The sequence below is a fragment of the Argiope bruennichi genome, chromosome 4, assembly GCF_947563725.1.
Source record: "Argiope bruennichi chromosome 4, qqArgBrue1.1, whole genome shotgun sequence".
NCBI classification, from domain to species: Eukaryota; Metazoa; Arthropoda; class Arachnida; order Araneae; family Araneidae; genus Argiope; species Argiope bruennichi.
The window spans coordinates 105,084,701-105,107,588 of NC_079154.1; the positions used below are offsets into that span (position 1 = coordinate 105,084,701).

General features: G+C 29.2%; 1 protein-coding gene across 1 annotated transcript in view; it reads right to left on the reverse strand.

Moving 5' to 3' along the window:
- The window catches only part of LOC129966398 (uncharacterized), a 385,065-nt gene that overhangs the window by 130,738 nt on the left and 231,439 nt on the right, over nt 1-22,888 (reverse strand). Inside the window, exon 6 of the mRNA XM_056080822.1 lies at nt 7,588-7,661. Within this exon, the coding sequence (XP_055936797.1) occupies nt 7,588-7,661 (74 nt within the window). The remainder of the gene's footprint in view (nt 1-7,587; nt 7,662-22,888) is intronic.

Here is a 22,888-nt window from a genome sequence, read left to right on the forward strand (position 1 = left end):
AGAGAATTTACCAAAGGAATTATTCATAGGTTAATTAAAATAGTTAAAATTGTTGTTTAGCAATCTATTTTAAAACAATTTTTGTTTTAAATAGTTAACAGTATCGATATTTAAAAGAGTTTGATGACAATTTTGTGATCATTCAATTTGGCAAAACACTGAAAGGTTCACAAGAAATGTAAAATTTCTGGTATCGTCAGAGAATTTAGACACTTGGTTTTTTTAAATGTATTGAAGAAATTACATTTTAAAAGTAAATACTGGAATAATCCAATTTATTATTTTTGATGTTAAATTGTATTGTCCAAAATTAGACTTTGAATACATGAAATGTTGTGTTACTTAAAGGAGTATTTTTGTACTACGGTAAATATAGTACATAATTAAGCCTATAAGTAAATATAGTAATTATTTTGGCGATACAAAAAAAATGTAAAATAAAAGATCACAGATATAAGAGAATACACGCGCTAATTTTTAATATTTTTGAAGATAAGCAAATTACTTCAAGATGCTTTTCAAAACATTTATAAATAAGATTTTAAGATTAGAGATTTTTAAAAACTTTTAGTAGATCAATTATTTTAAAATTTTTATTTTACGAAAAAATTTAATAGCTATAGAAATAAATGGATAGAAAAGTTTTTTCATAGGAAAAATGCCGGAAAGGAATTGCCGCGTAAAAAGTCTTACCCATCGTCACAATTATTCGGTAGAAAACTAAATTATTTATTTGTTTGTCTGTGGTTCGAATTCCGCACATATCATTTTAGTATAAAAACTGTCATTTTGACTCAAAATACTTTTATTGTTTATTTTGTTCCAAGGAATTCAAGATTTAAAAAAATGTCTAATTATTTCAGAATATTCTTTAAATGTGGAAATTTTGAGTTCAAAATTCTTAGTCTGAACTGCGGACAAGTTCTCTGTTCCTTTGCGCTACAAGTTGTTTCTAGCTAATAAATTTAAATTAATGTTAAATTGTGTTTTACGTAATTTTGTATCATTGCGAAAATATACTACGCAACTGTTTCAATTATTCAACATATGGTCTACGAATCCAATAAAATATTGCACGCTCTTTTTAAAAATGAAATATAAATACGTCTACCCATGAAATACAAATACGTCTATTGAAAATATAATACAAGATCTTTGTCCTTTAGAATCCATATTCTTAGAGCAACCTTTTAACTTATTCTTAAAAGTTATTCTTAGAGCATATTATTCTTCATTCTTAGAAGAAAATAGAAGAAATGCAAAGTTTCTGCTCATGCTTTCATTTTCATAAACTAAATAATGACAAAATATGTATTACAATTTCTATTAAAAGAACTTGATCCAAACAAAATAAGTAAAACGCAAACTTGCTTTTAAGACACAAAGAATAAATCGCATTAAATTCATGAGTATGACAGAAGATATTCAACCGTGAAATTTGTTAAGTGCATTCTTTTGAACTGTCAAGACAGTATGTAAAGCGTGCTGCTGTCATAAGATATTTACACGAATAAATTCTAGAAACTTCAGGAAAGTTAGCTTAATCTTAATTTCTCAGCTGGGCAGATTCCGAAACTATTCAAATATTTATAAAATATTCAATATTCGAAGAAGCGCAAAGCAATTTTTTTCGTCAGCAAGAGCAAGCATAATTTGACATGACAAGCTAGCAATTTTTACCACATTTTTTTTTAAAAATCGTGAACTATGAATAAATAAAAATTAATAATTAAATATTGTGTAGAAGTTAAAAGATTGAAATACTTGTTTTGCTATTGTCTTTGTTTTCTTAAAATAATTTAAAGCTAAGAAATCTTTTCCTATTCACCGTAATTAACTTGGGAATGGATGTTCATTAAAAATATTAGTTAAAATTGGATGCCAAATGTACACAGAAGGAATTATTTTTAGGTAAAATGAATGGTGGAACTATTAGTTTAGATCCATTCATATTTTTTATCCAATATTTTTGATGAATATAAATGAATTCATAGTTCCAATTTCGAATATTAATCATTAAGGAATGCCTTTTTGTTTTAGAAACTCGTTGAACTGCCATTATACTAGGAATGAATTTTTTAAAGATGGACTGTATTTTTTTCTGTACTTTGAGTTTCTTGGAATGTATTCAAAAATCATTCTTTTTTAACGACTAATTAGAATAAAATATTAGAAATGTGATTGAAAGATGGTTAATTTATTCATTTTGTATTCTATTATCATTATAAACATAGGAGCAATCAAAGAGTTTTGTGTCATTTTTCAATATATGTAAAAATATTCTCTTAATCATGTTGATAAAATATAATTTTATATTTTATATATTTATTTTATGTTTTCCTATTGAGGCTTGTTGTAGTAGAGACAACAAGAATGAAATTAGATGTTCCTTTCTGTTCCTGCCCTTTATTTTTATTTAAATAAATATTTACATTTTAGATTATGAATTTATAAGATAGAATCAAAATCTTTTTTAGTTATAATGCAGTTCACACAGCCAAGTTTACTTCTTTTTCGGTTAAAAACTAAATGAATAATTTTAGTTTTCAAAAAAGCAAATATTTTATATCATCGGAAGAGAAACGAGAGAAAGTTAAACTTCCACTATACGTTACAGAAGAAAGTAATCCTAGAAAATGAATAGGAGGATTATGGGTAAACGGGTGCTCTAAAATAAATATTGAAACATAATCGCTTGTAAAAAACAATTTTCTAATATAAAAAGAATTGTTCCTTCTCCTGCAAAAGTTGATGCACCGTAAAGCTAAGCCCCATTGACTTCATTTTTAACGAAAGTAGGTTTCCAGTTTGCGCAGATACATCTACTAAGAAAGAAAATAAAAGCGCCAGTGCTATTTAAATTTTAAAATTAATCTTCATTGTTTTTCGAAAAATAAATGTGAGCGAAGAAATAAGTCGAATTACTTATATTTAAAAAAAAATAGAGGTAATTCGAATATAATGAGCTCCAAGGGAAATTATTCAGAACTTTCGGTAAGTACTTTAAGAAATAAAATCTTTTTTGCTGCATCATGCTCAAATGGTGTTAAAGATTGTATTAAACATATAAATTTTGAAATAAATAAAGCTGAAAGAAATACGAGATCTTATCGTCAGAATTTCGGTGAAAGTTTCAAACATTAGTTTTACTCATTTAAAAAAAGTATGTTGATCTATTTGTGTTTTTTATGAAAGTTAATGTAATTTTAATTCAAAGATTTCTTGGGAAAAATGCATGGAGCAAACTATATCACTTTTATGTTAGAAATATATCACGTTATTATATATTACTTTGCATCTTCCCCGTAATCTGGGCGTCCCGGGTTCGAATCCCGGTTAGGGCATGGTTGTTCTTCATCTGTGTTCTATCTGTGAAGTGCGTGAAGGAGCCCCCTGTAAAAAGGGGTTGTGCAAGCGAATGTGTGTGTGTCATCTTCATATGAGCTAGAAGTCAGACTTCTGCCCTCGGGTGCTCAGGGGTCTTTACCCTCAGAAGCTACTGCACCCCCTTTCTTGGTAACGCGGACACGACATCATCATCATCATATATTACTTTATGTTGCAATTTATAATATTATAAAATGCAAACCTTTTTTATTTGAAATATGGTATTTACACTAAAGCTATAGATTTCTATCAAATGTTGAACGAAATCCATTTAGTGGGAATCCGTGTAACGGGCTTTCTGTACACAAAGGAACACGGTAACTTCAAAACATTTGGAGCTATGTAGATAAAATTTAATATTGACATAGAATCAAAAGTGTAGGTCTAGCAAATATGAAACTAATTCCCACCGAGTGGATGGATTTTTGTTGATCTGTATTTTTGAAAGCATGTGAACACGCTAATTCAAAAATGTAACATTTTACGTAAATTAAATTTAGTTCACATTTTTCGCATCTAAAATGTATTTCAGATTTGGAACCATATCTGTAAAAGGGTTGACCGTTTCTTGGGTCTGTACTTTGCTATTCAAAAGCACATTGACTTAAATACATGAAATTTGGCATGTGATTTTATAAATACAATTATAGCACTATATCAAATTTTAATTTCAATTCTTTGCAGAAATGGCACATAAAATACATATTCGTATTTCTTGTATTTGTGTATTAATGATATCCTATCAGTTAATCGTCAAAAGCTCCAAACAAAAATTGCATTCTAATTGCTTTTTTTGTATAATTATTGTTCGCAAATGGCATGCGGTTGTTGTTTTATAAGAACCAGTTTTCTTTACTATACTACAATGCATTTGACTTCCGTGTGTGTAACTTGTGGTGAAGAGCTTATAATCCAGTTAACAGCTATGCTACACGAGCAGTTGCTTTTGTATTGTGGTCAAGTTACTAGGCTGCGAACCACAAGGTCCCAGGTTCTATCCTCGCTCATATCAATCCAGCACAAAATCTGAAAATAAATCTATAGTTTATTCATGAAATTCATGCCCTTTCCAAAAGTTTACAATTTTATGTGGAAATGGGAAAGGCGTTAATACCTTTATTAGATAGTATGCAAGAAAGTGTTGGAGAGGTCCCTGCCATTGTTTTTTTAATCAATCCTGAAGTATATGTGGGTATGAAAAAACATGCATTTCTGGGTGCCAGATCAAGATATGTAAAATAAAAGAAATGGGCTCTTAAAGATGTGCGAAATAGTGGTTTCGTACGAGGTAAATGTGAAAGAAAACAAGACAATTTCATAATTCTATATTAAGAGGAAATATATTATGTAATAATTATGATGTAATAATTAAAAAAATATAGACCGAATGATAAATTACCCAAGAAATGTTAGACTTATAAAATTGCTTATAAATTTTAAAGAAGACTATTCGTTCAGAATCCTTGTATTGTTTTCTTTTAACCAAAAATGAGACCACATTGATAAGAAAAAAGGCATATGATATAAATAACACATTTTTACCATTTTCATAATTAGTCCGAATCAGAAACACTATAAGAAATAAAATTGTTAATCTATTTATTTTGTTACTACTAATGTAATAATTATTTTTCTGATTTTTCACTTCATTCTACTGGAATAAACACCGTTTGGTAGATATAATATTAGTCTTTGAAAGTGTGTGACTTATTGATTGACTTCCTTATTTTGTACTCTAGAGTAGTGCCAAGTTGCAGCGAAATTGTATCATTCTAGTTATTGTAACAAGTTATCCTATGTGTATAGCTTTTATTTGTGTTTGGAATTTTATATTAGCGCATAACTGGCAGCAAATTAAACTTTTATTTAAGGCTAACGAAACAAAAATTATCACTCAGTCTAAAAGCTTTTGCATGTACAATCGATGGTTTTAGTTTGCAACAGTGAAAAGACAAAGTTCTTAATGTAATTAAGTTTTTTTAAAGGTTATTACAGAATGTGTTTCATGTATGGATAAAATTATTTATCTTTAATTAACTTGACAAAAATGAGTAATATTTAGATTACTCATGAATCATAAACTCATTATCATATTTATGTATCCTTAATATAATCCTCAAAATGTTATTTGATTGACCTACATAACATAACCTTAGTAATATGCAGCTAATGTGTCACAAAAGTTTTTATACGCAACAGATTAGTAAAGAATAAATTTTTCATGCCATTCACCAATGCACTGTTTATGTTAAGACAAGAATTACAATATATACGTATTTAAAATTTTATTTTTTATGCACGTTATTTTATTTTGTGTCGAGATATTATTATATTCCATTCGTACACTTTTATTTCCTATAACTTGTTTCATACTTGTAAAGACAAAATTTTTTAAATGAAGTTTCGCACAACGTCTTAATGTGTTTCAATCAATAAGTTTTCAAATTTTGCACATTAGTGTGTTTTTGATGACAATACATTATTTTAATATGAGAATAATATCAACGATTATCAAAAAATTATCAAACACATTCAACGACCACAAAGTGGGTATGAATTTTAGAGGAATTAATTAAAAAAATTTTCAGCATTTATAATTAGAGATAATAAATTAGATCAAAGGCCAATAGTAATAGTATTGAACAAAATAAAAAAAAAATCGGTTTTCCATAAATATAAGAAAAAGTTGCTTTTCATAAATTAATTAAATTTATTCTTATTCTTGAGATATGACTATTAGGTTCTGAAACTAAAGAAGTGCTAGTAAATTTGAACCTGCGTCGCGTGATATTGACAGAATATGGTTAAATTAGTATTTCGAGTAAACCAATTTTATATTTAAAACTAATCATTATGAGGTTAATGAAGTATTGGGACAGTCTCATCTCTTTTACTATTCTCTTATTGGAAAGTGGAAATCTACCGCGAAGCATTTTAGAGTAACATGGTCATTTTTGCGCTTAAAAATAAAGTGCTTTACATTTAAATGTGAATAAAAAAGTGCATGTGCTTGCTTGTCTGTTTGTCCATTACAATAATACCTCAAAACAACAATTATTTTCCACATGCAACTCTGGCATTCCCGTCTAGATTAACTGTACCCTTTCTATTTTCAAAATTAATTATTTACGTTTGATTCAATAACAAAAATTAAAGATATTTTTAAAAAGAAGGCCTATGGTCTTCTGGTTAGGCTCACTTATCAAAATGAAGAGAATGGCACATCGTGTCATGACAGTCAAAATCATGATATGAAGGAATGGAGAGGGAGGGAATTATAGTAGTCTACCAACATTTGTGAATGGATACAAATGGATCCATTTGGATCCATTCCCAACATTTGGGAATGTTGGAAACATTCTGACATTTGGGATGTTTGGGATACATTCCAACATTTGGGAATGTTGGAAACATTCCAACATTTGGGAATGTTGGAAACATTCCAACATTTGAGATACATTCCAACATTTGGGAATGTTGGGAACATTCCAACATTTGGGATACATTTGGGATGTTTGGGATACATTCCAACATTTGGGAATGTATCCCAAATGTCGTTAAATTTATAGTTTAGCATGATTTAAAATGCGGAGACAAACCAAACAACACTGGAAAGAACAAAAGAAAATCCCCGAAAGACGCTACAGGGATTAACTGTTCGACTAAAATTAATTTTTTATAAAACACCAGAAAAATATTTTTACTCCAATTAACGCAATTAATATCAGCTTGTAGACTTTACGATTGTCCCCATTTATACACCATTCTGCTAACTGATAATGGCACATATTCACCATTATTTTTACACTTTAAAAAAGCTTTTTTTAAAAGAGAATTACAGAAAGGGCATAATATTTATATGACATTCGTTTAAATGATGATGCCATATGAAGAGATACGTTTGTATTTCATATAATATCCTTCTACAATCTTTTTTCATTATCATTTTTGGAACAAATAAAAAAAATGATGATTTGAAAAAATGATGAAAGTTAAAAAATGATGATTTGAATGTATATAAACATGCCAAGTGGCAACATTTATATCCATTCTGTTGAATGCCAACGACACATATTATGCATGAAATATATACATTTGCTTTTTACGTAAGTAATATCTTTGGCGATGATCCATAAATAGCTTGGCTTAATTATTATTATTTACAGAAAGAAAGATGATTAATGTGAATGTAAGTCTTACCCATTGTAATTTCTGCTCCAGTGTTGCGGCTGCTTCGAAGATGGAATGAATCGATCCATCGTTCTGACTGCTTCCTGCAAGCACACATCAAATATTTATTATTAATTTACTATTTTATCATTATTATATTATTTATTATTTATTTCATAAAATGCTTGCATTTTATTCATTGTTAATATGCTGAAAATAATCTATTGCCATACCGATTTCAGTGCTTATGATTACCCGACAGTGTATCGTGTAACCATTTGGCTAAACGTTTTGGTTTCCATTTATAAGCTTCCCCCGGGAGACACCTCGTAATTGAGGATGAGAAGCTTCCGGCATGGTGGTTGATTCTCGCCACCCTTTATGGTTACACGAAAAGGTGGGGATCTGGCTCCTCCCATCGATGACGGGACGTACTTCCTTAAGGATCGATTGTACCATGACCGGTGATGGCCCTTAGGACTTCACTACAGTTCTGGCCAGTGTTGCTATTGCGGCGGTCCGGTCATTTAGGTTTTTCCCTGTGCTTTCGGGCGGGTCGGAGAGTCAGTCTATGACTTTGAATTTATAAGCTTCATATGATTGTTCCAAAAGGCAACAATGAGTGTTTGGAAATCCTTTTATAAATGCTTAGAATGTCTTGAAAAGAGCGATATGTGGCAATAACGATATTAGGATTATATTTAAATTGGTAACTTGAGAAAATACCAAGATGTATAAATAATTCTACCATTAAAATACTATAAAGAAATTTATGAAAAATGTCTTTTAAAATGATACTGGAAAAATGACAGTAGCGAATGCGTTGAAATTGAAAATGTGGACATTCTATTAGAATTTCTAGGACTAAAATTGAGCATAGGCATACTGTGCATCAAGGGGCGAGTTTTCTGTTTAGCAAATGGATATCCCGATTCTGAATCGGGTACGAAATGTGCCGAGAATTATGTTAGATAAACTAGGCCAAAAGTAAAAGATGTGTTTAATGAAATGAAGTTCGTTTGGCTGTTTAAAGTTTCACTGCGTTTACTATTTAGAGTTGATGGTTTTAATATGCCTTTTAATGCCTTTGAAAGGGACTAAATGGCTTAAAATATTAGAGGCAAATTTCGTTGATTCGCCAATTAATTACCAAATGTACCGACTTGAGAAGTAACTAAACAAAGCATAATAGGATATTCCTTATTTGTAAGAATATTATGCAATTCAGGAATACTTAAAGTGAATGGGTGGTTTGGTTTAGTTAGGTTTAGTTATATTAACGTCCCGTTTGAAGCAACACTTGGGCTATTTTGGGACGGACCTCGTAATTTCAAGCCGTGGTCAGATGACGAGGGCGACACCTGAGCTGGCACCCCCTCTCCACACCACACCAGCGGGAGGACGTTTGGTCAGGACGGATTTAACGTGCAACAGACCCCCTTACAAGACGGTTCTTCGGTGGAATCGGGTCTCGAACCTGAAACCCTCCGGTTCCGAAGCCAAGACCTTACAATCAGGCCACCGTGGCCAAGTCAAGGGGTGACTAAAACGATAGAGTGATGGCAAGAATTTTAGGACGCTTAACGAATTCAAATAAATAATATAATTATCAGGAGGAATATCGACAATTTTTGACAGTGAATAGAGGATTTTAGAGATTTGAAACAGAACTTGATGGATATATTTGGAATAGAAAGGCGAAATTTACAAAAGCAAAAGTAAATGAAATATAAGAAATGCATTTTGAGCTATCTGTAAAAACTTGGAATATTAATAATTGTTGATGATAAACCATTTGGGTCAATAGACTGTGTTAGATTTATCAAAAGTTTTGAAGGGATATAAGCATTTCAATTCATGTGATTGCCATGGAGTGAGATGGTATTTTAAACTGGGCACAGGATATTATTATATTTATATTTAAATTATCAAGAATATTTGTGGGATTAGTGAAATATGAAGCAATGATGGTTAGTCTGGGATTTTATAAAAAAAAATACAAATTGTCTTAGTTTTTTAAAAATTTTGCTAGAGATAAGAGTTTTATATATCCCATGACTGTAGTCGACAGAAAGTTCGCAACATGCGACGTATGGACTTTCAACAGGTGGAGTACGAAATGTTCCTTTGAAAAGTTTTAGAACAAAGTGATGGATGGGATCTAATATTTGTAACACCCTTTGTTGCGTGGAGCCATTTATCAAGTATCCATAATCCATCTTATAGAAAATCTTTGCTTTATAAATGAAGAGCAAAGATATTCGTGGAGTTCTCCAAGATGCACTTGAAAGAACTTTTAGGGTATTCAGAGCCTTTCCGAATTTCTTCTACAATTGTATCACGTGGGATCGGAAAGTCAGTTTCCTGTCGAAGGTAGTACTTAAAATCCTTCTTTCATTGACAGAATTAATAAATCAATCGTCCATAAAAATCTCATGTTTCTAGATGTGGATAACTTTTACAAAAAAAGTATGTACAACATAATTTAACTGGAAAAACAAAATTAATTAAAAATAGATCCTTTTTGTTGAATCATCAACTTTGACCACGGTCAATTTGGACTCTGTCTGATCAATTTTAATTATAGCTGATTGGAGTTCCCATTCTATACAATAATATTATCTATTGGACAAAAAAAGCCTTACTCAAAAAGCGGAAGTCGTTGTAGAATGCCATCGATTAATGAAATACCACTGATAAGAGAAAGTTCTTTAAGAAGTACGTTTCCCTTTTGAACAAAATAGTTCTGAAATGAACAGTTAATCTTCGATTCTAACAGTAAATTTTCAATGATTTAAAAATGTCTGAATAAATATAGATATGTTGTCTTGTAGATTACGTTCATATAGATCATGAAAAATGCCAAATAGTATATCACATAATTCATCACCATCATTTTCTCAAAGAATTTGGAAAAGCAGCTAGAGGACACAGTTAGCTAATGATCAATTGATTTGATGATCCTTTTTAAAGTTTGAGAATGGAATAATAATTTAATGTTTCCACAGAATTCGAAAGAATATTTGTGACAGATTTTGTTACAAAGAAAGAGTGGATTGCATCAGGAATTTTTGGGAAAAAAATGATATTACACAAGGTAATTATGTTGTCGCAGCCTGGAGATGATTTACATATTTCCTTTACATATACACAGAAAGACATCCTTTAATTTCAGTTAATGTTTCCACAGAATTCGAAAGAATATTTGTGACAGATTTTGTTACAAAGAAAGAGTGGATTGTATCAGGAATTTTTGGGGGAAAAATGATATTACACAAGGTAATTATGTTGTCGCAGCCTGGATATGATTTACATATTTCCTTTACATATACACAGAAAGACATCCTTTAATTTCAGTTAATGTTTCCACAGCATTCGAAAGAATATTTGTGACAGATTTTGTTACAAAGAAAGAGTGGATTGTATCAGGAATTTTTGGGAAAAAAATGATATTACACAAGGTAATTATGCTGTCGCAGCCTGGATATGATTTACATATTTCCTTTACATATACACAGAAAGACATCCTTTAATTTCAGTTAATGTTTCCACAGAATTCGAAAGAATATTTGTGACAGATTTTGTTACAAAGAAAGAGTGGATTGTATCAGGAATTTTTGGGAAAAAAATGATATTACACAAGGTAATTATGTTGTCGCAGCCTGGAGATGATTTACATATTTCCTTTACATATACACAGAAAGACATCCTTTAATTTCAGTTAATGTTTCCACAGAATTCGAAAGAATATTTGTGACAGATTTTGTTACAAAGAAAGAGTGGATTGTATCAGGAATTTTTGGGAAAAAAATGATATTACACAAGGTAATTATGTTGTCGCAGCCTGGAGATGATTTACATATTTCCTTTACATATACACAGAAAGACATCCTTTAATTTCAGTTAATGTTTCCACAGAATTCGAAAGAATATTTGTGACAGATTTTGTTACAAAGAAAGAGTGGATTGTATCAGGAATTTTTGGGAAAAAAATGATATTACACAAGGTAATTATGTTGTCGCAGCCTGGAGATGATTTACATATTTTCTTTACATATACACATAAAGACATCCTTTAATTTCAGAGAGTAAAAACTGCATTTTCGGTAGCTTATAGAGAAGAATTTTTTTGTTTCTCTACTGAAATTTATGTTATAAAAAAGGAACAGAATAATTACCATTTCTTGAAGTAGTAGATTATTCTGAAGCAGTGCGTTCGGCCATAACTTCTAAAAACGTAACTGGAATGCCATTGCTATATAGAAGTCTTATATTGAGAAATGACAATATGCTTCATGTTTTTCACTCTTTCCCGTGATTTTTTATGGATATTGAGGAATTAATCCTGATGACATAAAATTTCCATGATTATTGTTTATAATGTCTTTGTATTCTTTTAAAATTAGGTTTGATTTGCTTGTAAATAGTTAGAGTATAATAATTAAAAAAAGCGTTACTGGGAAAATAATTACACAAGTAATGTGAATTTGCGCAGGAACATATCCTCTGTTGGCGAGATTTACAAAAAATGTATTCACTGAATGTTTTAATCATCATTTTAATAAATCATTCATAAAATTAACACTTTTTTGAAGAATGATTACGGCTGATTATCAATATCTATAAGTAAGATGTAACTATAGATATCTTTCTTTTGGAAGGATAGTAATTCAGAAAGAAATTATTTCACTCATTAAATATTGTGCTGAAATCTATTCTCTCATTCCATACTCGTTAAAAATTCAAAGTTCAAACTAGACAATAAAGATAATTTTATAAATAAGTACTTTTTTTTTGGAAAATGAAAAAAGTAGAAAATGCTTTTTTTTCGATCGAGAAAATGGTGGTATATACGAAATCGTAAATGGATGTTAGGCTGATAGAAATACTCTAATATATTATTTCTTTTCATACTTTGAGAAACTAAAAAGCGCAAGGCGGTCTCATTGTCTGCGGATTTGAATGAAATTTGACGCAGATCGATTTTTACTAAAGACTCTCTAGGAAATATCATATATCTTTTATGCGTTTTCATATTATGGAGTTCATTCAGACATGTAGACAATATTCCACAAAAAGAATTCCCCAGTTAATATAAAAGAACAAAATATAAACAAAAAGTATTTAAGAAAGTCACGTTTTGTTTTCTCTTCAAGAATTGAAACAAAAATAAATAATTCAACCACAAGGGGACAAAAAAAAATGCTACGATACAGGATGGAATTTCTACGCTTCAAGAATTGATATTAGATAAAAAAAATAATAAAAAAAAGGCTTTCAATCAATAGCATCGTGGCCCTCGGAACCTAAAAATAAATACAATAAAAAGGGGCGATGAGGTTTTTATCTTGTTGTTTCATGTTGGTCATTTATCTCTTTAAATCCAAACAGAACGGAAAAAGTTTTGCTCTATGTCTTTAAAAGCTTCTTTCTTTTCTAGTTATCTAACTGAAAAAGCAAGAAAGAAAATGGTATAAAATGTTTAAATCTCTTCATGCGGAAATCCCTTTTTTTCCCTAAACTTCTCATTGGAAGAAAGAAAGGACAGCAATGGATATCGTTCAATGGAGTGAACTTTTATACTTTCGAAAACTACACACAACTCTGAAATATCGATTTAAGAAAGGTATAAAATTATATTAAGATCAAAATAACTACAGTCTATTTTTTTAAAAATAATTGTGGGATATTAAAATTATTTGCGATGACAAATTAATTTTTCTGTTATTACACCAATGTTTATTATTTATAATATAAAGCAAAAAATATACATGGTTATTTGTCGATTTCCTATTGATGAAAGTTACGAAAAACATTTTAAGGTGCATCTCCAAAAGGTTTAAAGTACCTTATAATAAATACATTTTAAGGTATTATTTATATCAAAAATTTGAACTTTCAAAAGTAATCAATTTGATATATGTCGGTTGCAACAGTGACCAAAAAGCGTCAAGAAAAAATTTGGCCAATTTGGCGATTGTAGCACCAGAACTGTAATTCGTCGCCGGCTGGGATGACAGATCTCTGCCTTAAGCGAACATTCTGGCAACCCCTGACACCGGAAACAGAGTATTTCCGGAGTTTTTCTTCAGTCTGTGTGTGGTTCCCTTGCTTGCATGTGAGAAACCCATGTTTACTTAAAGAACGTAATTTTTATAGAATCGGTTAATTAAAATTTCTTTTAAATTATTACTTGACTTATACCTATACGATTTCAATCGTCAAACTATATAGCATGTGACTCGCACTTTCAGAAGTTTGCATAATAAATCATAATGCACTTGAGTATATTTTTATAATTTGGCGAAAATTTTTTCTTGGCGCTTTTTTGTCGTCGTTAAAAATCGAATTGCACAATCAACTCTTAAAATATTTAATTAAATCGCAAAAATTAAAATAATTTCGTTAAACGTTTTTCACCAATAGCATAGGAAATATTTACCATACAAAATAGTTTTCGACCATCTTAAACAGCAATAAGTTATTTTTTGTTGATCTAATTTTATTGTAGTAAAATTTATTTTCTCTAATTTCGACAAAGCCTTCAAAATTACTCTTAAACTCAAGTTTTAACAATTAAAATGTTTATTTTTTTAAATATTTTTGGCAGTGACTTTTACTTTTTTAAAATTCTAAAGTTTATTTAATAAGTTTTATAAACTACTCCGGTTAAAATCTGTTGTCCTAAAAATTTCAATTAATTAAAATTTATATAAAATTTTAGAAATTTCGGAAAATATTATTTCACAAAAACTACTTTTGCGTAATATTAAAATTCAAAAATTTAGTTTTTAGTGACATAAATTTCAATTTTGAATAATTTTCTTCTCTGCTTTTAATAAATTTTTCAAGATTTTTTATACAAAATATATAACTTTACTTTTTATTGTCGAAGAATAACAATGTCTAAAAAGAATTGTTTATTTTCCAAAAAAGTTTAACGAAATTCTGAAAATGCATTAAAATGACAGATTAAAAAGAAACTATTAACAATTTATAAGGAAAATGGCTATTAATTTGGTTTATTTTCATGTTTTTTATTAAGGAGAATTATCTATTTAATTACCTCAAAAAGTTAATTAAAATCTTTCTTATCTTTCCAAATTACAAACAAAACTTGACATGATTCTGTAACAAATATTAATAACTTATAAAAGACATTAGCTAGTTGAGGATTTTAAAAATCGCTTGGTTGAATCAATATTTGCATTTTAATTAAAAAAATATTTCAGACGATAATAGATTTTTATGTGCTATAATTAATACAAAAATTATTTATCAAATAAAAATAATTTTAACTTTAATAATATCAGTTTTATATGTATTTTATTCCCGATCAACGCTTGTTATATCAACTAATAGAAAATAACAACTAATAAAAATGGTTAAAACTTAAATTTGTTTGAATTTATCGTCAGTTGATGAAAAATTTTTAGTTGTCAAATTACAAGGCGACTGAAAAGTCAACAATAACGTTAAAAATGAATAATTTGCTGAGGGAAGATGATGATATTGAAACCGGAACTTCTTTTGTCAAGGAAAATATTTAATCAGGGTACATTTTATATCTTGAGCCACTAAATATTTGATGTTCTGTGTGTCATATATTATTTAGAAAATTTTTATGCAAAAATAATTTATTTTTAACTGTTTCACTATTTTTCAGAAAATATATTTTTTTTATATTATTTTTCCTTGTTTGCTGTTTAACCATTATATTCTACGCTGGAGCGCATGTAGAAAATGAGCCATATATTATTTTACTTTAAACTGAACTACTTTTCGTTAGTTATACCTCGGTGCATACCATTTTGCATTTCTCTTAGTGTTTCAATTGTTAAAGCTTTTTTAGAAATAGCAAACTTTAAATTGGATTCTACCAGTGTCTGAACCTTTCGAAGTATGAACAGAGAAAGTCAAATGTTGTTATAAGTGAACAGTACTTTGAGATCATAAGGGAAAATAATACAAAATGAACTCCTTTTCTAGCCCTTTTAATTTCAGCATGGATTCTACCTAAGACTGAGTCAATGTATATATTTATCTTTCTGGTTTATTTTTCTTCTTTTTTTCCCATTTATTTATTCATATTTTTTTCTGTTTACTTTAAAAGTCTTATTTTCCTTTTTCTATCTATTTTTCAAATTTATATTGGCTAATTTTGGTAAATTTCATTGTTTACTAACTATGTTTAAATGATACTGTTACCGTGTGAGATTATGTAGGGCTCTAATGAGTCATTCAGACTTTCTCTACCTTTTCTTTTTATGCCTGCTCCTTTTCCTTTAATTCCTTTGCACCTACTATACATGCGCATGAAATTTTTTTGAACGACTAGTCCTTTGACTATTATTTAAATTATACTTCTTTTTTTTAAAAATTTCATTTATGAGCTTTTTACCGTTGTAATGCCTTTTTTGGCACGCATCTAATCATCACATGAATATATCAGAATACATCAAATGAGTAACTACATTTTTCACAACAACCCCATTTCTGATAGTATTGCAAAGTATTAGTTAAAACTATTTATTCTTCGTTTGACATCTGATTCATAAAATGAAGGACGATACATTGAATAGTTGTAAACCATTACTCCTGACACTGAGTTATATGAGGCATATCTCCATTAATTTTAGAAACTTCTAGTACTAAATAATCAATACCAGTTTTGCGACGCACAAAAAATTGCTTTCTATCTGAAACTATCTTCATTCATCTTGAATTATTTATTTTTGATTTTTCTTCCGACGTCCGAATCACCCATCACATTACACTTTGAATCATCTGATCTGACACAGCAAGAACTTTCCGGATTTGATTAAGTGAAGATATGATTCCCGTGTCTTCCTTTTTCCCCAAAAGAGGGCCGCTTCTTTTAAGCTTCTCTTACGAAAATCGATTACTCTATAACAGTTAAATTCTGCATGTTTATTCTTGGTACTTGTACCATTATATTCTTAACGCTCCCAGACAGAGCTTATTGTTTGGAAAAGTAATTTAATAGTAATATTTTAGGGCTCTTCATTTTGAGCAACTTATATTCATAAACGTCTACTTTAAAAATTAAAACCGGCAAAAATTAAAATTAAAAGAATTTTAAATTCCTAGATAGTTTAAGTTTTGCAGTAAGAATATAAATTCAAAGCAGTATTTCGAGATATAGATACTTTAGAATTGTATTGAAAATTTTGATATTTCAAGCTTTTATAATTATTTTATTAGAATTGTTTTTTGTGTGAGCAATGAATAGCAGCTTCCGAGGTAAACTTCGTACAACAAATAGCAATGATCCAATTTTGTACGGTGTTCCAATTTTGTACAATGTTTGTAAACCTTCTCAGATACCAGTTTCAATACAGTTTGGTCTTAGTTACTGATTGAATTTTTAAATTAAATTCATATTTGATGTACTGGACTTTTAAACGTTACAATTGCTGCATTTACTAAAAAAATTGATATAGAGACTTTTTGAATACATTAATTACCAAAAAAATTTAAGAAAAAAATGAAACCTTTCTTTATTTAATTAGTTTCAATTAAAATTTTGAATAAACACATAAAGAAACAAACAACTACTCATTGTATGATAAGCATAAAGTAAAACAAAATTTTAACTACATAAATATATACGGATAGAATTAGAAATATCACTAAATTTTGTGTAATTTTAATATTTAGTCCCATTTTATATATTAAAATCTTGAATTCTATGTTTCACTATATGTACTAATAATAAAAGAAAAAAAAATACGCATTATGTGCTCTGCAGGATAGACCATTTGACCTAGAACTACTCAATTTGGCATATATATATAGACTTTCAAGGGTGAGATTGTGTAATCATAATTTTATTTAAATTTAAATTAGAGCTTTAACTAATTAAAAATGAAGCGAGATTTGGAAATTTTTCTGCTATAACTGCATAATATCACTGAAAACAATTGATTTTTTTACCCCATTTAAAAATTTAAAAAAATGATCCTTTGATGATACCAATTTAGTTGCATGAAATGTCTTTTGTCTAGTTTTGGTCAACTTTTAAATAGATTTAAACAATAATATTTTTATTGTTATAATGAAAAAAATCCGTTTTCATTTTTGGCACTAATATTTTATCCTGGTTTATTTTCTTTTGTTGATGATCATGGTACAAAGATTCGATTTATTTTTTTCTTATGTTGAGTAAGTTTAAAAATAAGGTATGATTTTAATAAAATGTTTGGAAGTAAGATATTTAATTTTGAATTAAAAATATTTCATCTTAGTTAAAAAGGTTTTAGTGAAAGAAAAAGGGTTTTTAAAAGCAATCGTGGGATTAAAAAAATCTTTCAAAGATATATTTTACAAGAAAGTTAATAATATTTTATCTTCTTGTTTAATATAAATTTTTGTTTTATTAATCGCGAATTAAAATAATTCTTAATCCGCCGGAAGGTGAAATAGCTTATTATTGCATATTTTGCCAAATAAAACTTGGTTCACTTCCAAGGTAAAGCAACAATAAAATCTCCACGCCACCATAAAATAATCAACTGTAAGGTTTAACTCTATTTCCAGGATTAACTAATCAATGCTCAGACAAGATGTCTGAGAGCTACTTGTCTAAAAATGCAAGTGCACTACTTCTTAATGACCTTCGGTAGTCATGGTTTCATAAAACAGGCACCACCCCTTTTCTCGAAGACCCAGTCATTAAGTTTTCCATTATCACATTTTTTTTTTTTTTTCATTTTTATTTTTTTTTCTGTGAAGTTGGGAATTCTTTCGCCGAAATTTTATTCGCGGCAATATTATCTTTAACAAAAGTTTTTAGAAAAGAAATTGGATGAAAAGGTATGGAAAATTATTTTTCGGAAAATATTATTCTAACTATTGAAGGACGAATGTTAATATATTGCAAATCGGCAGAAAAATCATTTGTTTAAATTTAACTACTGCTTTGAATATTTTGCATTGAAAGAAAAAAAAATATTTATTTTTCATTATTAAGACAACGAAAGCTTTTTTAATGCCAAAAAATGAATAAATATTGCTATTATGTCTGTAATATTGTTTCTCTGCACAAAAGTGCCTATAATAAGGAAGAGAGTTTTCATACATGGAGTTATACATTGCTACATATTTGTAATATTGCTTCCTTGTAAACATTTAGCCCCATATCAATGTTGAGAGTTTTCATATGCGGAGCTATATATTGCTTCATATTTGTAATATTGATACCCTTCACAATTTACCCCATATCAAAGAAGAGTGTTTTCATATATGGAGCTATATATTGTTACATATTTTTAATAGTGCTTCCCTGCACAATTAGGCCCACACCAACGAAGTTTAGTTTAGTTTAGTTATATTAACGTCCCGTTGTAAAGCAACACTAGGGCTATTTTGGGACGGACCTCGTCATTTTGAACCGCGGTCAGATGACGACGACGACACCTGAGCTGGCACCCCCCTCTTCACACCACTCCATATCACACCAGCGGGAGGACGTTTGGCATGACGGATTTAACGTGCAATAGATCCCCTTATACGCCTGTTCTTCGGTGGAATCGGGTCTTGAACTTGAAACCCTACGGTTCACAAGCCGAGACCTTACCACCAGGCCACCGCGGCCCCCCTCATACCAATGAAGAGAGTTTTCATTACAAATATGTAGCTATATATTGCTACATATTTGTAATATTGCTTCCCTGCCCCATATGAAGGAACATACTTTTACATATACAGAAATATTTATTGTTACCTACCTCTAATATTGCTCCCCTGTACAATTAGCCCCATAGCTCTCTGAACAAAGTTGTCTTGCGCTATTATTTATTTAACACTTTTTTATTTGCTATGTATTTTGTACTGTACAAGTACTGCTTTATGTACATTTCGTCTGTTTTTTACTACTCGTGTTTCAGATTTTTTTTAGAATAAATTATTATTATCCGTTATCGACTTTATTGGTTTTCTTACTATAACCTCACTGGACGGATTTTTTTTAAAGGTATTTAATATTTCCCTAATGGTTGAAACAGATATTGCACCATCTATATGATATTCGAATTTTCTGATACAATTCATGAATTCACACAGAACTATTCCAGAAAAATTTTCTTCTCCGTAGGTTTTATATAGATGATATACCTATATGTATATATTTTTATTTTCTTAAGGGCGATGTGTTAATAATCATTAAGAATTACCTACTGTTGAACCAATATTTCAATCAAATTATTTTAAAATTTTACTTCCCTGTTTTATCGCATTTCACAAAATGGAATGCTTTAAGGAAAGAAAAAAAAATAACAAACGAGGGGTTACAAATAACTGTAGGTACTCGGTGACTTGTTGGTAAGGTTTCGATCTTGGAACAGGATGGTTCCGAAATAATAAAAATAAACTAAATTTCACAAAAGAAAAGTCGTGTAAGAGGCTCTATTGCGCTTTAAATTCGTTTGGAACAAATTTCCTCTCACTGATGTCATGTGGAACCTTCATCAGCTTAGTCACTCACTTATGTCACCAGCTTAGACGTCACCCACGTCATTTGATCAGTACTCAGAATTTCCCTGTCTGATTTAAAATAACTCTTCTGTTGCTTTTAAACAAGATATAACAAAACTGAACAAACAGTAATTAAACTAAATAAGAGAGTATAGGTCTTACCTTCCGTTGTTTTTATAAAGGGCTAAAGCACTTTCATATTTCACCACCAAATTCTCATTTTTCAAAAGTTATTTTGATATTCCGTTTATATGTAAACTAAAAGTTAATGATTAGACATTCTCTTCTGTGCTTCATCAGCAAAAAGACCGAAGTGTCCACTTGAGATCAGTTCCAATGAAATAACTATTTGAGATAAAAATTTCTAGCAGAATAATTATTTTTTAACTAACTATTGACAAAATATAGACTGCGGAAATAATCTATGCAGCAGGCAGAGCAGCGTTCAACAAAGGTGTCTACATACTCGTCAGTTTTACGTCATTGTTTGACACCTGTATTGTTTAAATAATACGGCTTTAGAGAATTGTTAAACGATAAGTTTGTTATTGAAGGATCAATTATATTTCTTTTTCAAATAAATAAAACGAATATCATATATTACTATCCATTAGCTACGAGACTATAATCGTCAGAATTTCATTCTGCCGTTCATGCTATCATCGATTGTAGAGATAAGATTATAAATCAGTACTTCTAGCCAGAACTCTATGGTTAAATATTGATATAAAAATAGAAAAATTAATAATTTAAATTAATTTTTAAAATTTTTTAAATTTAATAAATTTAAAAATTAAATTTTGATATAAAATTTGAAGTCAAATGATTTTTTTAAAAATGGCTTATAAAAATGGTTTAATAAAACATTAAAAATCGTTTGCATAAACAATTTTAGAGAAATCGATTTTCATCAGTATCAGATATTTGAGTCGTTCTAAAACTATACAGTAATAAAAAGAAATAAAATGGGTTAAATTTCCCTTAAAGAAAAAGATAACTTCTTGTCGTGATTTATTCGTATCATTACATTCGAATTAACCTTTTTATAAAATGTCAAATACCTATCGATATGATCTGAAAGACAGCACGCAATCGAAGAATCAGGATCATTTATATCGAGCTATTTCGTTCTCAGCTAATATCCTTGGCAGTAAGAAATAAGAACCAATTGGGTACGAAAATTCTTCTTTAGAGTTTATTGAAATTTATCAAGAAAGTGAACTGAGTTCGATTTCTAATTCAAAAATGTGTTTATTGGTTGATTTATAGTAATCGCATTTGATTTCAGAAATGAAAGAATGAAACCTGCCTTTGTAAACTCAAAATATTTATGGAAGGTGGTTTTAGTATTCTGTCATTTCACGAAAGTTGTAGTTTAATAAAAGTCTTTTCCAACTTTAGTTGAATTCCAAAAAAGAAATTTATTTACTCACAAATTAACCGTTTAGCAAAAATTTAGCTTTTGGATCTGCAAATTTTGTTGGGAAATAGAATGGAATTGATATTATCTAGATTCAAGTTTATTACGTGACATCATGTAAATCGGCCAAATTAAAAATCGGGTTAATCCTATCCCCATATGCATAAGAAATAAATATTTCTAAATATAAATGCGTTGTCTGAACAAGCTCATTTTTGAAAATTGCTGTGAATTTCCGATAGTACAAATTTGTTTAAGTGGTTAAAAACTGAATGGTAAGTTGAAAAGAAATAGAGTAGTGATGTATTATTAAAAATTGCGAAATTAATAAACTAATAAGAACTAGAAGGATAAATTAATGAAATATGATTAAAATAAAAAAATAATAAATATAAAAGGCATAGTGGGACATAATTATTTATTTTATTTATTTTTTATTTATAATTTATTACACAAGGTAATTCAAAATGAATATGATTACAAATGACTATAATTATTTAATGAAAAAGAATTTATTGATAAGATTAGCATATAATGTAGACGGAAACTTCATAATTTCCCATGTCCAAAACAATGGAAGAACTCAAAGTACACACTTGTAATGCGCTTGCGTCGGTGACTGCAGACATGCGTCAGAATGTATGGCATGAAATGGAAAACCCCCTAAATATTGTCCATGTGACCAAGGGAAGTCATATAGAACATCTATGACGTATGTATACAAAATTTTGAAGTTCCGTCTACATTATGTGTTAATCTTATCGATAAATTCTTTTTCATTAAATAGTTATAGCCGTTTGTAATTGCTATATTCATTTTGAATTACCTTGTATATTGAATTATACATATAAATATATATGTATATTATATATATAAATGTTTATATTATGTTTATTTATGTTTCTTTGCAAGTCACACAATTGAGAAGTAGAAAAGTAGTTTTAAATGACCTATCAAAAATTGATAATTGTTGCTAAAAATTTTCTGAGCGCTCATGTTTTTCTCAACGAAGTTGCCGATGTTACAACTGTAATACGCTTAGACCTGAGTCAATTCCGATTGTTTGCTAATATTTTTGGAGTTTAATTCTTCAGTTTCATAAATATTATGTTATTGCTATGACACTGCATATCCTTGTTCATAAAACGTATATCACTCTGATAAATTTGGGAAGGAAATAAATTTAACAATTCGATATACGAAACATATTATTAAAACATCGGAAAGGAATCCTTCAGATAATTTTATGGTTAAACAACACTCTTTCGTGATAAAACAGAAGTCTAGATAGAAGAGGAAAATAAAGGTAAAAATTATTGCACAAAGTCTTATGAAATAACTCATATAATTTAATGACTCATGTATAGGGATTGCAATACTGGACCAAAATTTCAATACCGGTATTCGGTATTGTTT